At 37.8% G+C, this 15,700-nt stretch overlaps 1 protein-coding gene across 6 annotated transcripts in view; it reads right to left on the minus strand.

The window, feature by feature from the left end:
• Positions 1 to 15,700, minus strand: part of RNF111 (ring finger protein 111) — a 123,581-nt gene that overhangs the window by 33,998 nt on the left and 73,883 nt on the right. For all 6 annotated transcript variants that reach the window (XM_066275604.1, XM_066275603.1, XM_066275611.1 and 3 more), the window contains exons 4-5: positions 13,101 to 13,264; positions 7,993 to 8,187 (exon numbers count right to left, since the gene is read on the minus strand). In XM_066275604.1, coding sequence (XP_066131701.1) covers positions 7,993 to 8,187; positions 13,101 to 13,264 — 359 coding nt within the window. The remainder of the gene's footprint in view (positions 1 to 7,992; positions 8,188 to 13,100; positions 13,265 to 15,700) is intronic.

Raw genomic sequence — 15,700 nt, forward strand, 5'->3', positions numbered from 1 at the left:
AAACACTTGAGGCCAGAAGGGAATGGCAAGAAATAGTCAAAGTAATGCAGAACAAGAGCCTACAACCAAGACTACTTTATCCAGCAAGGCTATCGTTTAAAATTGAAGGAGAAATAAAAAGCTTTCCAGACAAAAAAAAAACCTCAAGGAATTCACTACAACCAAACCAAGGCTGGAAGAAATGCTAAGGGGCCTGTTGTAAACAGATCAAAGGAGAAAAAGAATATAGCAAAAGAGGAATACAGTTTTAAAGAATAAAATGGCAATAAACAATTACATATCAATAATAACTAGACCACCAACTTACACCATTCACAAAAATAAACTCAAAATGGATAAAAGACTTAAATGTAAGCCATGAAACCATAAGCATCTTAGAAGGAAACAAGCAGTAATAAGCTCTTCGACATATCTTGCAGCAATATATTTGCCAATTTATCTCCACGGGCAAGTTAAATAAAAGACAGGATAGCCTGACCAGGTGGTGGCGCAGTGGATAGAGCATCAGACTGGGATGCAGAAGGACCCAGGTTCAAGACCCCGAGGTCGCCAGCTTGAGCGCGGGCTCATCTGGCTTGAGCAAAAAGCTCACCAGCTTGGACCCAAGGTCGCTGGCTCCAGCAAGGGGTTACTCAGTCTGCTGAAGGCCCACGGTCAAGGCACATATGAGAAAGCAATCAATGAACAACTAAGAAGTCGCAACGCGCAACGAAAAACTAAGGATTGATGCTTCTCATATCTCTCTCTCTCCGTTCCTGTCTGTCTGTCCCTGTCTATCTCTGCCTCTGTAAAAAAAAAAAAAAAAAAAAAAAAAAGACAGGATAAACAAATGGAACTATATCAAACTAAAAAGCTTCTGCACAGCTAAAGACAATAAGAACAGAATAAAAAGACAAACTACACAATGGGAGAATATATTTGACAATACGTCTGATAAGGGGTTAATAACCAAAATTTATAAAGGACTTGTAAAACTCAAAACCAGGAAGACAATCCAATCAAAAATGGGCGAAAGAAATGAATAGACACTTCTCCAAAGAGGACATACAGATGGCCAATAGGCATATGAAAAAATGTTCAACATCATTAATCATTAGAGAAATGCAAATTAAAACCACAATGAGTTATCTCCTCACACCAGTCAGAATGGCGCTCATCAACAAAACAACACAGAATAAGTGCTGGTGAGGATGTGGAGAAAAGGGAACCCTCCTGCACTACTGGTGGGAATGCAGACTGTGGAAAACAGTATGGAGATTCCTCAAGAAATTAAAAATCGAACTGCCTTTTGACCCAGCTATACCACTTTTAGGAATATACCCCAAGAACACCATAGCACTATTTGAAAAGAAGAAATGCATTCCCATGTTTATGGCAGCATTGTTCACACTAGTGACGATCTGGAAACAGCCCAAGTGTCCGTCAGTGGACGAGTGGATTAAAAAGCTTTGGTACATATATACTATGGAATACTACTCAGTCATAAGAAATGATGACATCGGATCAGTTACAACAACATGGATGGACCTTGATAACATTATACTGAATGAAATAAGTAAATCAGAAAAAACCAAGAACTATTTGATTCCATACATAGGTGGGACATAAAAATGAGACTCAGAGACATGGACAAGAGTGTGGGGGTTACGGGTGGTGGGGAGGAAAGGGAGGGGGTTGGGGGAGGGGAGGGGCACAAAGAAAACCAATCAGAAGGTGATGGAATACAATTGGACTTTGGGTGATGAGAATGCAGCATAATCAAATGTCAAAATAATCTAGAGATGTTTTCTCTGAACATATGTACCCTGATTTATCAATGTCACCCCATTAAAATTAATAAAAAAATAATAATAATATTGGAAAAACAAAACAAGAAGGCAGCACTGGAAGCACAAAATGGGGAGTCATCAACATATCGGTGGTAGATGAAAACAACTGTAGGTATGAGATGAGCCAGCGAGAAAAGGGAGGAGAACAGAGTCCTGGGAGAATATAGAGGAGAAAAATATTGCCAGACTGTTTATCATCTTTGTTTTGAGAGGCATCAGAAGCAAGTTAAAGGATGGAGTTTAAGGTGACGTGTACAAAGATTTAATACAAATGTATGAGTACATGCAGTAAGGGAATGAATGAAACCAGCAAAGATGCCAAAGACTTAGAGAAGACATGTTAAAGCATGGTGAAGGACACAAGAAGGGATAAGAGTAGAGCATAGTTAATGAGACTGAAAGGAACATTAAGAAGTTAAAGACCATGAGTTAAGGACAGGTATAGAGACACAAAAGTTTTTAGGGAGGCATTGGAAATTATGAGGGTTCATCCTTGAGAACCTCCATTTATTTCCCCTTAAAAATCTTAAGGAGAATGAGAGAACCTTGGAATAGTCATTAAGAAGAAAAGGTAACTGATCAAGATATATCATACTAGAGAAACTTATCAAAAACCACAGATTAGATATCATATATTCAGTCTGCTTGGTTCTGTGATTATTAGCCCCATCTAGTAGAAACCTGGATAGAGCAAAGCTAGATGGCTTACGTTTTCCAAGATTGAAAATATGCAAGAAAAATGCAAAGTAAGACAAGATATGAAGAAAATAGGTGACTAATGTCATAGTCTTGGGGGAAAAATGAAGCCAGCAGAACTGAGTTCCCCTAATGTTGCCTGAATATCTGCATGTGCTTCTATCAGGTTTATAGAGAGGAACAATCTAGCCTGGAACAAAGCTCTCCTAGTCTTGAGAAATACAACACAAAATAAGTCTATCCCAAAGGTGGTCATCACTATAGTTAGAGCAATATCATGAGAAGGCCATTAACATAGTCAAGTTACTACTTAGGTGCTTTAATGTGATTTCTGAGTGAGGAAGAGTCTTAAAGGAATAAATGAATAAATGAACAAATGAATGAATGATTTGAGACTATCTTGAAATAAAGTTGGGACTCCGTCACAGAAAATCTAGATAATAAGGGTATTAAAGCTACCAGGAGAGAGGAGTAAATGAGAAGAATTCAAATCTTTCATCAAAGATTATTATTGTCCTTGACAGAATTTAACATTCCAGATTTCTTCATTTCTGATGGGAAGAATAATATCAACATGAGGAAAGTCTTTAAGAATTATGATAATTAAAATAATAGATAACTAAATAACAAAAGAACTAGAAATATCATTGCTAATTAAAACATAAAAATTAATCTGAGACAAGAGCTAAAACTATAAAATTCTTATAACATAGGAGTATATCTGTGTGACCTTAGATTAAGCAATGGTTTCTTGAACATAAACCCAAAAGAACAAACAAACAAAACCCAGAAAATAGACATCCTCAAACTTTTTAAGACTCCCATCCATTCTTAATTCTTTTGGGTTCATACCCAAGAATGGTAATAACTCTATATTTAACTATTTTTAAAAGTAAGTTTTTTATCTTTCAATTAAAGCCAACATACATTATTACATACAATATACATTATTACATTAATTTCAGGTGTACAGCCCCGTGATTAGATATTTATATGACTTATAAAGTGACCACCCCAATAAATCTAGTATCCATCTAACAACATACACATAGTTATTACAATAATATTGACTATATTCCCTATGCTGTATTTTATATCCCTATGACTATTCTGTAACTACCAATCAGTACTTCTTAATCTCTCCACTTATTTCACCCACTCTAATCCCCTCCCTGGGGATTGGCAACTGTCAAAATGTTCTCTATGTCTATGAGTCTGTTTCTGTTCTACTTGTTGTTTTTTTCTTTTTTAGATTCCACACATAAGAGAATTCTCATCTGGCATTTGTCTTACTGTCTGATTTATTTCATTCAGCACATTACCCTCTAGCTCCATCCATGTTGTTGCAGATGCCAAGATTTCATTCTTTTCATGGGTAAGTCATATTCCATTATATGCATATATATTCCTTCTTTATCCATTCATCTACTAATGGACACTCAGGTTTCTTCCATATCATGGCTATTTTAAATAATGCTGTGATGAACATATGAATGGACATGTCTTTTTGATTTAGTGTTCTGGGTTTCTTTGGATAAATACCCAGAAGTAGAATTGCTGGATCCTTCTTTACCTCTTGTTATACAGCCTTTGTTTTAGAGTATATTTTATTTGGTATATTGCTAGCCAAGCTTTATTATTTTCATTTTCATTTTCATAAAATATCTTTTTCTATCCCTTTACACTTTCAGTCTACATGTGTCTCAATATGAAGTGAGTCTCCTGTAGACGGCATATGAAAGAGTCTTGTTTTGTTCTCCATTCAGCCACTGTGTGTCTTTTGATTGGAGCATTTATTCCAGGGGTAGTTAACCTTTTTATACCTACTGCCCACTTTTGTATCTCTGTTAGTAGTAACATTTTCTAACCACCCACTGGTTCCACAGTAATGGTGATTTATAAAGTAGGGAAGTAACTTTACTTTATAAAATTTATAAAGCAGAGTTACAGCAAGTTAAAGCATGTAATAATAATTACTTACCAAGTACTTTATGTCAGATTTTCACTAAGTTTGGCAGAATAAATCTTTATAAACAACTTACTATAGTTAAATCTATCTTTTTATTTATACTTTGGTTGCTCCACTACCATCCACCATGAAAGCTGGAACGCTCACTAGTGAGCGTTAGGAACCAGGTTGACTACCACTGATTTACTCCATTTGCATTTAAAGCACTTGTTGATAGATATGCATTTATTGTCATTTTATTATTCATATCCTTCATCTTCTTCCTCTTCTTAAAGAGGACCCTTTAACATTTCTTATAATACTGGTTTGGTGGGGATGACCTCTTTTAGCTTTTTCTTATTTGGGAAGCTCTTTATCTACCCTTTAATTCTATAAGATAGTTTTGCTGGGTAGAGTAATCTTGGTTGTAGTCCTTGCTTTTCATTACTTTGAATATTTCTTGTCACTTCCTTCCAGCCTGCAAAGTTTCTGCTGAGGAATCATCTAACAGTCTTATGGGAGTAGGTAACTAACTGCTTTTTTTCCTGCTGCTTTTAAGATTTTCTATTTGTCCTTAACCATTTGCATTTCAATTATGATGTGTCTTGGTGTGGGCCTCTTTGGTTTTACCTTGTTAAAGTATAGGACTCTCTGTACTGTCTGGACTTGTATGTCTATTGTCTTCATCAGGTTAGAGAAGTTCTCTATTTTTTAACATAGGTTTTCAATTCCTTGCTCTCTCTCATCTCTTTCTGTCACCCTCATGATACAAATGTTGGTACACTTGAAGTTGTCCCAGAGGATCCTATACAATCCTCATTTTGGGGAATTTTTTTTCTTTTTTGCTGTTCTGATTGAGTATTTTCTGGTTCCTTATCTTCCAAATTATGGATATGATCCTTTGCTTCACCTATTCTACCCCTCATGCCCTGTCTTCATTTCAGTTAATATATTCTTCATTTCTGGCTAGTTCTTTTTTATGTTTTCTATCTCCATTTTTATGTTTCCTAAGTCTTTGTTGAAGTTCTCATTAAATTCATTATTTTTTCCCTAAGTTCACTAAGCATCCTTATAACCAGTATACTGAACTCTGCATCTGGTAGATTGCCCGTCTCTATTTTCTTTATTTCTTTTTCTGGAGTTTTGTTCTTTCATTTGGGATGTATCTGTCTCCTTATTTTGGCAGCCTTCCTGTGCTTATTTCTATGAATTAAGTAGAGCTGCTATGTCTTCCAGGCTTTATAGAGTGGCCTTGTATAGTAGGCATCCTATAGGGCCCAGTTATGCAGCCTCCCTGGTCAAAAAAGCTGGTGCTCCTGATGCACCCTCAGTATGAGCTGTGTGCACCCTGTTGTTGTCGATGAGCCTTGATTGCTGTTGGCAAGTCAATGGGAGGGATTTACCCCAGGTTGACTGACCGTGAGAATTGGCTGCAACCACAATGAAAGATATGCTGGGCAGGGGCTAAACCTATGGAGCAGAACTCACTTCAGCAGAGCTCTGGTGCCTGCTGAGTCTGCCCCTTGAGTGTATCACTCGCAAAGGTTGGAGGGTGGTGGTACTTCAGTGTGGTCTGAAACTGTTCACCAGGTGCATTGGCTCTGAGGCCTACTGAAAGGTGCAGGCCAAAGTCAGCCACCACCTGTGCCTTGCCTAGGGCTACTGGGCATGAGCTACAAAGTGATCTGCAGTTGGCTGCTGCTTTTTCTGGGCTTGGAAGTGCCCAGCAGAGAACAAGCTATGAACCAAGGCTGGATGCTGCTAATGCTGGGCCTGGGGCCACTTAAGAAGAGGTAAAACATGAAGAGACCAGGTGCTGCTTGTTTGAGAAATTTTGGTGAGGTCTAAAGCATAAGCCAAGACTGACCATTTGTATGAAAAGTCACTGGAAAGGGTGTGAGTGTGCCCAAAAGTTGGGTGGGGCAGGTCTCAGAGAGTCACCAGTACAGGGTAAATGATGTGACTCATATATAGGCCCACCTGCCAGCTCTGTGGGGGAAGGGCTCAGCAAAGGAACAATGACATCTGCCAGCACTTCTGTCTGGGGAAAAGCTGCCCCTCCGTATGACCTGTGGTGGTGCAGTGGATAAAGTGTTGACCTGGAAATGCTGAGGTCGCTGGTTCGAAACCCTGGGCTTGCCTGGTCAAGGCACATATGGGAGTTGATGCTTCCAGCTCCTCCCCACTTCTCTCTCTCTCTCTCTCTCTGTCTCTCCTTCTCCTCTCTAAAAAGTGAATGAATTAAAAAAAAAAGATTTAAAAAGCTGCCCCTCCAACCCTCACCCTAAAGCCAGACTGTTCAGTACCTCTGTGTATGTCCCTGTTGCCTTTTGAGCTACTATCCTAGTGCTGCAGCTCAGAGTGAGTACATCTGAGTAAGTCAATGTATGGGCCTTTTAAGAGGAACACCTGGGACTCCAGCAGCCCTCCATCTCACTCAGTCACAATCCCTACCAGTTTTCACAACCAGAAGTTTGGTGACTTCTCTTCCCAGCACTAGAACCCTGGGCTGAGAGGCCTGGTGTGGAGCTGGGACACTTTGCTCCTAAGAGGGGACCTCCATAGCCAAGATATCCCTCCCAATCTTTAACTACATGTGGATGTGGGACAAGATCTCAGCCCCTCCCATCAGTCTCAATGTGGCTTCTTCTTTATGTCCTTATTTAGAGGACTTCTGTTCGGCTAGATTTCAGGCAGTTTTGAATGATGGTTGTTCTAGTTTAGTTGCAATTCTGATGCGGTTGTGGAAGGATGTTAAGTAACACATTTACCTACTCTGCCATCTTGAACAGAAGCTATGTTTAACTTTTTGAGCAGCTGCCAAAATATTTCCACAATGGTTATACCATTTTACATTCAAACCAGACTATTTATAAGGATTCCAATTTCTCCACATTCTAGTCAACACTGGTTATTTCCTGATTTATTTTTTAATTACAGAAATCCTGTTAGGTATAAAGTGGTAATTCCTGGTGGTTTTGATTCGTATTTCCCTACAAAGGGTGCTGTTTTCATATGCTTCTTGGTCATTTAACTTCTTTGGGAAAATATCTATATAAACCCTTCACCTATTTTTATAGAGAGTTGTATTTTCTTTATATTGGTGAATTGCACAAGTTCTTTATATAGTCTAGAGATTAGACCCTTAGCAAATGTATGATTTTAAAATATTTTTCTCTCATTCTGTAAGTTGTCTTTTCACTTTCTTGATGTCCTTTAATGTACAAAAGCTATGTATATTTAATGTACAAAAATTTTGATAAAATTCAATTTAACTGTTTTTTCTTTTGTTGCTCTCACTTTTGGTGTCAGCCATTTAATTCTCCCCAATTTCTTTCAGTTGAGCTATGATACTTTGATAACACAGAGAACCAAACTCAAACATAAAATCATAGTCTAATTCTAATTCAGACTACTTAGCTCACATATAATGTTTATACTGACTATGCTTTTGCTAGTACAGCTAAAATCTTAAAAACAATTCTTTTTCTAACAAGTGCTCCCCCATTTTTTACATACCTCCTATAGAAGTACCAGTCACACTATTGCTTGAAAGAGTAGCTGAAGTCTCTGATACTGTGGAGGGTTGGCTACTAGTGACAGCTGAAGCAGTATCAGAGGCCTGCTCAGAGGTAGATGGTTTGGAATTGATAGTGGAAGCGCTTGTGGTTTGTGATTCCATTCTTGCAGAAGTGGTTGGTATTACAGTAGGTTCTATAAAATAGAAAATGTTTATTTGGCATTTCATAAGAAATTAAATAATGGGTTATATTTTAATTCAAGCTAACACTTTTTTTTATTTCTTTTTTTTTTTTTTTTTTTTATTATTATTCATTTTTAGAGAGGAGAGGGAGAGACAGAGAGAGAGAAAGGGGGAGGAGCTGGAAGCATCAACTCCCATATGTGCCTTGACCAGGCAAGCCCAGGGTTTCGAACCGGCGACCTCAGCATTTCCAGGTCGACGCTTTATCCACTGTGCCACCACAGGTCAGGCAAAATCTTTGTTTCTTTTTTTATTTCATTTTTTAGAGAGGAGAGGAAGAGACAGAGAGAGAGAGAGGAGAGACAGAGAGAGAAGGGGGGAGGAGCTGGAAGCATCAACTCCCATATGTGCCTTGACCAGGCAAGCCCAGGGTTTCGAACCGGCGACCTCAGCATTTCCAGGTCGACACTTTATCCACTGCGCCACCACAGGTCAGGCAAGCTAACACTTTTATAATTATTAAAGCAAACTTTAAAAATATGAACTCTCACCCTGGCCAGTTGGCTCAGTGGTAGAGCGTTGGCCCAGCATGAGGATGTCCCAGGTTTGATTTCCAGTCAGGACACACAGGAGAAGGGACCATCTGCTTCTCCATCTTTCCCTTTCTCTCTCCCTTTCTTTCTCTTCCCCTCTTTGCAGTCATGGCTCAACTGGTTCGAGCGAATTAGCTTCCGGCACTAAGGATGGCTCCATGGCCTCTGCCTCAGGTGCTAAAAAAATGGCTCCATTGCTGAGCAACAAAGCAACAGCCCCAGAAGGGCAGAGCATCGCCCCTTAGTGGGCTTGCCAGGTGGATCCCGGTTGGGACACATGGGGGGGTCTGTCTCTCTGCCTTCCCTCCTTTCACTAAAATTTTTTAAAAAAGAAAAAAATGAACTCTCTAGCAAGTAAAATATATAGTAAATAAAAAGCTTTCATAAACCTAAACTACAACATTAAAATGATGTTACTAACATAAATGCATTTTAAAAAATCTAACATATACATATTCCAATAATTCAGGTGACTAGTCTAGTTTTTTGAATAATGATTATATAAGTTTTCTGATTTATCATAAAGAAGAGAAAAAGGAAAGTACAAGTCTCTCTGCTATGCTCATACACCTTGTTACAGGGTGTCAGAACAGTACTACAAATGGCACTTTTTTCTGGTACACAAAGGATTCTAGAGTTAGATGCTTTGTACAGCAATTCTGAGTCCACCACTGAAAGTATGATCCTGAATAAGTTATTCAACTACTCTTCTTTTCCTAACCAATTGAACTAGCAAAGTAAAAAATTGTCTTCATAGAACAGTTAGAATGAACTGAGATCTTACATATAGGCACTTTGTAAGAAGCTTTACATATAGTAATCACTTAATAAACATTATCTATAGCAGTGGTCCCCAAACCCTGGGCCGCAGACCAGTACTGGTTCGTGGGCCATTTGGTACCGGTCCACAGAGAAAGAATAAATAAATTACATTATTTCCATTTTATTTATATTTAAGTCTGAACAATGTTTTATTTTTAAAAAATGACCAGATTCCCTCTGTTACATCCATCTAAGACTCACTCTTGCTGCTTGTTTTGGTCACGTGATACATTTATCCATCCCACCCTAAAGGCCGGTCCGTGGCCCAAAACAGGTTGGGGACCACTGATCTATAGTATTTAATATAGTTTTACATGCATTTCTGAATGTTTTCCAAAATTTTTTTGAAAATATTAATATCTGGTAGTACTTTCTAACAAAAATTACAAGTTTTTGTAGTGGAACGTAAAAGAAATTTCAGGCAGACTTTAAACTTATTAATGAGTTACACTTTAGACTCTGATTATAAAATATGTTTAAAAAAAATAAATCTGTCCAAAGCATATTCATAACAATTACATCTGAAATAAAGGGACTTTCTTAATGTGATATACAATGAGACGACAACTATTTTATACCATGCAGTGTGGAAGGCTGACTCCTGAAACACAAAGAATACCTGTGTGTCTAAATGGAACATTGTACTTTGGATGCTTAAACAAATGTATTTGCTTACACCTAAAAATGGAAGGAGGAACATCTGTTTATGTATAAATGGTTTATATCAGTTTCTCAACCTTAGCAGTACTGATATTTTTGGCTGGACAATTCTTTGCTGGGGTGGGAGTGGGGATAGATGGTGGGCTGTCCTATGCATTATAGGCAGCGTCCCTGGCCTCTACCCATTAAATGTGAGTAGCACTCTCCCCCAGTTGTAAGAAGCAAAAATGTCTGTAATTATTGATAAATGTATTTAAGGGCAGAAAATGACAGTTAAGAATCACCAATCTCACTGATATACTTAAGTTTTGCATTTATTTATTTTATTTTTTATTTTATTTTTTAAGAGGAAAAAGAAAATTTATTAATAAAAGCCAGCGAAGCACGTGGGACTATAGCTCCAAAGACACGTGCTCCCCGAAATTAGATTTCTTACATTTGCATTTATTTTTAATAAGATAGAAGCTTTCCATTGAAAGAAACTAGCTGGAAAAAGAGGGCATCTACTGAAATACTATTAACCTAAAGTATTCCTGTTGAACTAATTCTAATGGTTAGAAGGCTACTCTGTCACCTTCTCCTACATAGTGGATAATAGGTGTCACATAGAAAACATATAGAAAGATCCCAGCCTTGAGTGTGGGCTCATCCAGCCTGAGCGCAGGCACATCAGCTTGAGCATGGGGTCACTGGCTTGAGTGTGGATCATACACATGACCCCATCATTGCTGGCTTGAGCCCAAAGGTCGCTGGCTTGAGCCCAAGGTTGCTGGTTTGAGCAAGGGGTCACTTGCTTTGCTGTAGCCCCACCCCAGCCCCAGTCAAGGCACATATGAGAAAGCAATCAATGAACAACTAATATGTCACAACGAAGAATTGATGCTTCTCATCTCTCTCCCTTCCTGTCTGTCTGTCCCTATCTGTCCCTCTCTCTGATTCTCCTTGTCTGTCAAAAAACAAACAAAAAATAAAAAGATCCCAAAACAGTCATCCTATATTTAACTGCAAGTAATCTTTATTTAATTCCTGTTATATTAACCACTGACTTACAGATAACTTATAATGCTTCAAAATAAAACCAAGACATTACTGAATGTAATTCAGGCAGTGGGAATCATTTATCTCTTAATAAATATCTTAATTCCAAAGTACTGGTACTCTGAAAGTTATGATCATCCAAAGTGCAAATAGCCCGTATAAGAGCAGATTGCCCAAGGCCTCTAAACTCTTTCTACCTACTTACTATATCTTTTTCTTCAATTTATTGATAACTCACAAAGCTAACAAATTCATATATGGTTGACCACCTTCCTTTAGGGAAATTATGATTGACCATTTTTTCCTTCAAAGTATAACTAATAATATCCGAGTCATAATTCTCAATATGTGGAAAATTCACATGTGGTCTGACATGTGAATAGTACATGTGGTAGTACAGTGGATAAAACACCGACTTGGGATGCTGAGGTGCCCACTTCCAAACCCCGAGGTCACCAGCTTGAGCACAGGCTCATGGGGTTGAGCATGGGTGCACCAGCTTGAGCGCAGGTTACTGGCATAAAGCCCACACTCACTGGCTTGAGCAAGGGGTCACTGGCTTGGCTGGAGCTCCTTGGTCAAAGCTCATATGAGAAGCAATCAATGAACAACTAAAATGAAGCAACTACAAGTTGATGTCTCTCATCCCTCTCCTCCTCAGCTCTCTCCCTTCCATGTCTTTCTCTCTAAAAATTATAAAAATAAAAAAAAATCAATATAAGGAAAATTCACACATGTATTCATATATTCACACACATTTCCGCTCTTCATAACTCCTGTTTTCCAACTCTGGCTTTGTTTCCTCAGTTACTTGGAGCATTTGTAAGCCAAATAAAACACTAAAACTAAGCAGCACATGCCCTGGCCAGATAGCTCAGTTGGAGAGCATTGTCCTGAAGCACAAAGGTTGTCTGTTCGAACCCCCCCTGTCAGGGCACATATAGGAACAGACCGATGTTCCTGTCTCTCTCTCCCTCCTTTCCTTTCTCTCTAAAATCAATAAATAAAAATTTAAAAATATATGAGCATTTACACTTTAAAAATAAATAAAACTAAACAGCACAAAAATTATGTTATATTAAAGAAAAACATACTTTAAAAGTAAATTTGACATTTCAAATAATCAGCATTAACCATATACATTCAGTTGTAGTGCTGTTATGTTGTCTATATTAAAAAAGTGCCATTTCTACTTTTCATAGTAGAAGTTAAAGTATGATAATAATCCTATGAATGAAAGTAATAGTTAAGTCTTAGGATAGATCAAGCTATCACTTATAAAATATTTTTTCCTATGAAAGTAACTACCAAGCAATTAAACAATAGTCAGAAAAAACTTTAGGCACAATTTACTACATAATAATCACAGTTATTATATTAATTGAAAAATAGATTAGAAAATATGACAACTTCCCTGTACTTGAACAATATATTACCATTAAAAAGTAGTAGGAGTTTCTAGCATACTAAGAATATTTCATTTTATCAAATTCTCTTCATAATTCTAAATTGTTGGTCCTGGCCAGTTGGTTCAGTAGATAGAGCATTGGCCCAGCACACAGATATCCCAGGTTTAATCCCTGGTGAGGGCATAAATAAAAAGTGACCATCTGTCTCTCCCCTGCTCTCCCCTTTCTTTCTCTCTTTACCCACAGCCAGTGGCTCAACTGGTCCAAGCATCAGCCCCAGAAGGGGGTTGCTGGGTGGATCCAGTCAGGGCGCATGTGGGAGTCTATCTCCCCTTCTCTCACTTAAAGTAATAATAACAACAACAATAATAATAATTCTACATTGTTACTACATCACCTTACCATCTTCATCAACAGTAAGGTCCACAACTTCTGCTGCATTCTGCCTCAAGGGCTGTATCACAGTAGAAATCCTACTGCGGTTCCGTGGCTCCTGTGGCCGATTTGCATGAGAACTTGAACCTTGGCTCCAATGAGATCTGGAGTGTCCAAGGGTTGAACGAGACCTTAAAATGATATCAGTATTAAATTAGTAAATATAAAAAAAAAATCACAAAAATTTTAGTTACCCAAGAAATAGTAAGCCCTTCTTATAAAGTAAGTTGTAAAGTACTTCATGCAAGACTCTCCAAAAAAAATAGTGGTCACAGAATTAAAATTGGCATACAATGCAGTCAACAGTTCAAATGCTACAGAAATGTTTATCTGAAATCTATGTACTCTCATTGATCATGTCACCCCATTAAATTAAATTTTTTTTTTTACAGAGACAGAGAGAGAGACAGGGACAGACAGACAGAAATGGAGAGATGAGAAGCATCAATCATTAGTTTTTCGTTGCGCATTGTGACACCTTAGTTGTTCATTGATTGCTTTCTCATACGTGCCTTGACAGCAGGCCTTCAGCAGACCGAGTAACCCCTTGCTTGAGCCAGCGACCTTGGGTCCAAGCTGGTGAGCTTTTGCTCAAACCAGATGAGCCCGCACTCAAGCTGGTGACCTGGGGGTCTCGAACCTGGGTCCTTGGCATCCCAGTCTGACACTCTATCCACTGTGCCACCGCCTGGTCAGGCGAATTTAATTTTTAAATAAATAAAACTATAAAAAAATAAAATTTTTGAAAAACCAAGCTTCTGATGAGACTGTAGTCTATTTCTGGGAAGCTGTTAATAGCTGCAGAAAGTTCCAAGACCACTTGCATACTTTTGTGAAAGCAACAACCTTGGATGCCCTAACTCCAACATTATATAGTGGAACAATGGCAAAAAAACAGTGTTGTAGGAAGAATAGCTGATTTACGTGGCAACTGTTAAATCCTGACACACAAGAATCTGCAATACAGATGCATTCTCTCTTAAAGAAAAAGGCCCAAGAGCTAGCTAAACAGTGACAAAGTTAATACCCTACATAACAGTAAGAAAAATAAATATGGGTCCTGAGCACTTTTTCAAGATCATGGTTCATTACTATGGTAAATACATCTGCTTGAATATCAGTATTCCCATGACAAGAAAGCTCTCCTGTTCCATGAGGAAAAACAGGTCCTTAATTTTAGCAATTCGTGTAGCTCAAAAAAACTGAGTCAGTGCCATACTAAGCACTATGCAATCAACAAGGTGTGCGCATAAGCCATAGAATATCAATTTTCCTTAGAGTCTAGGAAAAACATTTAGAACTTAAGGAGGGATACCTTATTCAGTGCTCTCTTCCATACCACTGAAGTACCACTCCAATGGGAAAGTGGCCAGTGGAAAGCACATTCTATGTTTTTACCATGCTTCTGAAATAGGAATATTTTCCTTTTATTCAATAACAAAACAAATTAAAATATAGTGAGCAAATGTATTTATAAATTCATTTCAACACAAAAATTAAGATTTATCCATAGATAAATTTATTGCTGTATCAAATGGAAGAAACACTTTACTGCTTCTCTTACCAATATTTGTAATCATCTAAAGCACAAGATGAATACAGTGTATAATATATAGTGTTAGGGTTTTTTGCTTTTGGGAGGGGTTATTCTCAAAAGGGCAATGGCATTTCCAGTTATTTATCAAAACAAACAAAAATTTTCATTTATATATTAGCATAGAGCTAGAGGAAATTACTCAGTGAAGAACAAAAAATTTCAAAAAATGTTTTATAGCCCTGGCCAAATGGCTCAGTGGATAAAGCATCATCCTGGCTCACCGAAGTTGTGGTTTTGATTCCCAGTCAGGGTATGTACAAGAAGCAATCAATGTGTGCAGAATTAAATGGAACAACTAGGAGAACAACAAGCTGATGTTCTATTTCTCTCCCTTCCACTTGCCAATGGAAAAATTGGGGGAAAAAATGTTTTATTATTCTAGGTAGCCCAAACAGAACAGCACAAACTTCACTGGTATCAATGAGATCTTGAAACAAGCAGATTAATAAAAAATGGAATACTTTGTCAATATTCCTTATTATTTTTCACTTTTAATTTTACTATCATTCCTAATATTTATGAGAATATTTCACACCTAAATTTCAAAAAAAATCTATGAACTCTAAATCATAAGGCAAACTCTGTTTTGTAATACATTAAGTAAAATTACTGTTTTTCTAGAGCACTATTAACTTTCACTGTACACTTGAGGTGCTTAAAACATACTGATCTCTAATATTCTTGTTCAGTTGGTCTGAGACACAATCCAGGCAAAACATATCTTTATAACCTCCAAGGTGAGTCTGAAATCTACAAATCTGGTGTATACATAATCAAACCAGGTCTCCAAAAAAAAGGGTAAAAGAAAGATGCAAATATCTGCAACACAAATATATTTAAATATTTTTATTTAAAATTTCAAATATACAAACTAGTAATTAAAATCTTACCTATAGCGCCCTGGCCGGTTGGCTCAGTGGTAGAGCGTCGGCCTGGCGTGCATAAGTCCCGGGTTCGATTCCCGGCCAGG

The sequence above is a fragment of the Saccopteryx bilineata genome, chromosome 4 (genome assembly GCF_036850765.1).
Source record: "Saccopteryx bilineata isolate mSacBil1 chromosome 4, mSacBil1_pri_phased_curated, whole genome shotgun sequence".
Classification (NCBI taxonomy): domain Eukaryota; kingdom Metazoa; phylum Chordata; class Mammalia; order Chiroptera; family Emballonuridae; genus Saccopteryx; species Saccopteryx bilineata.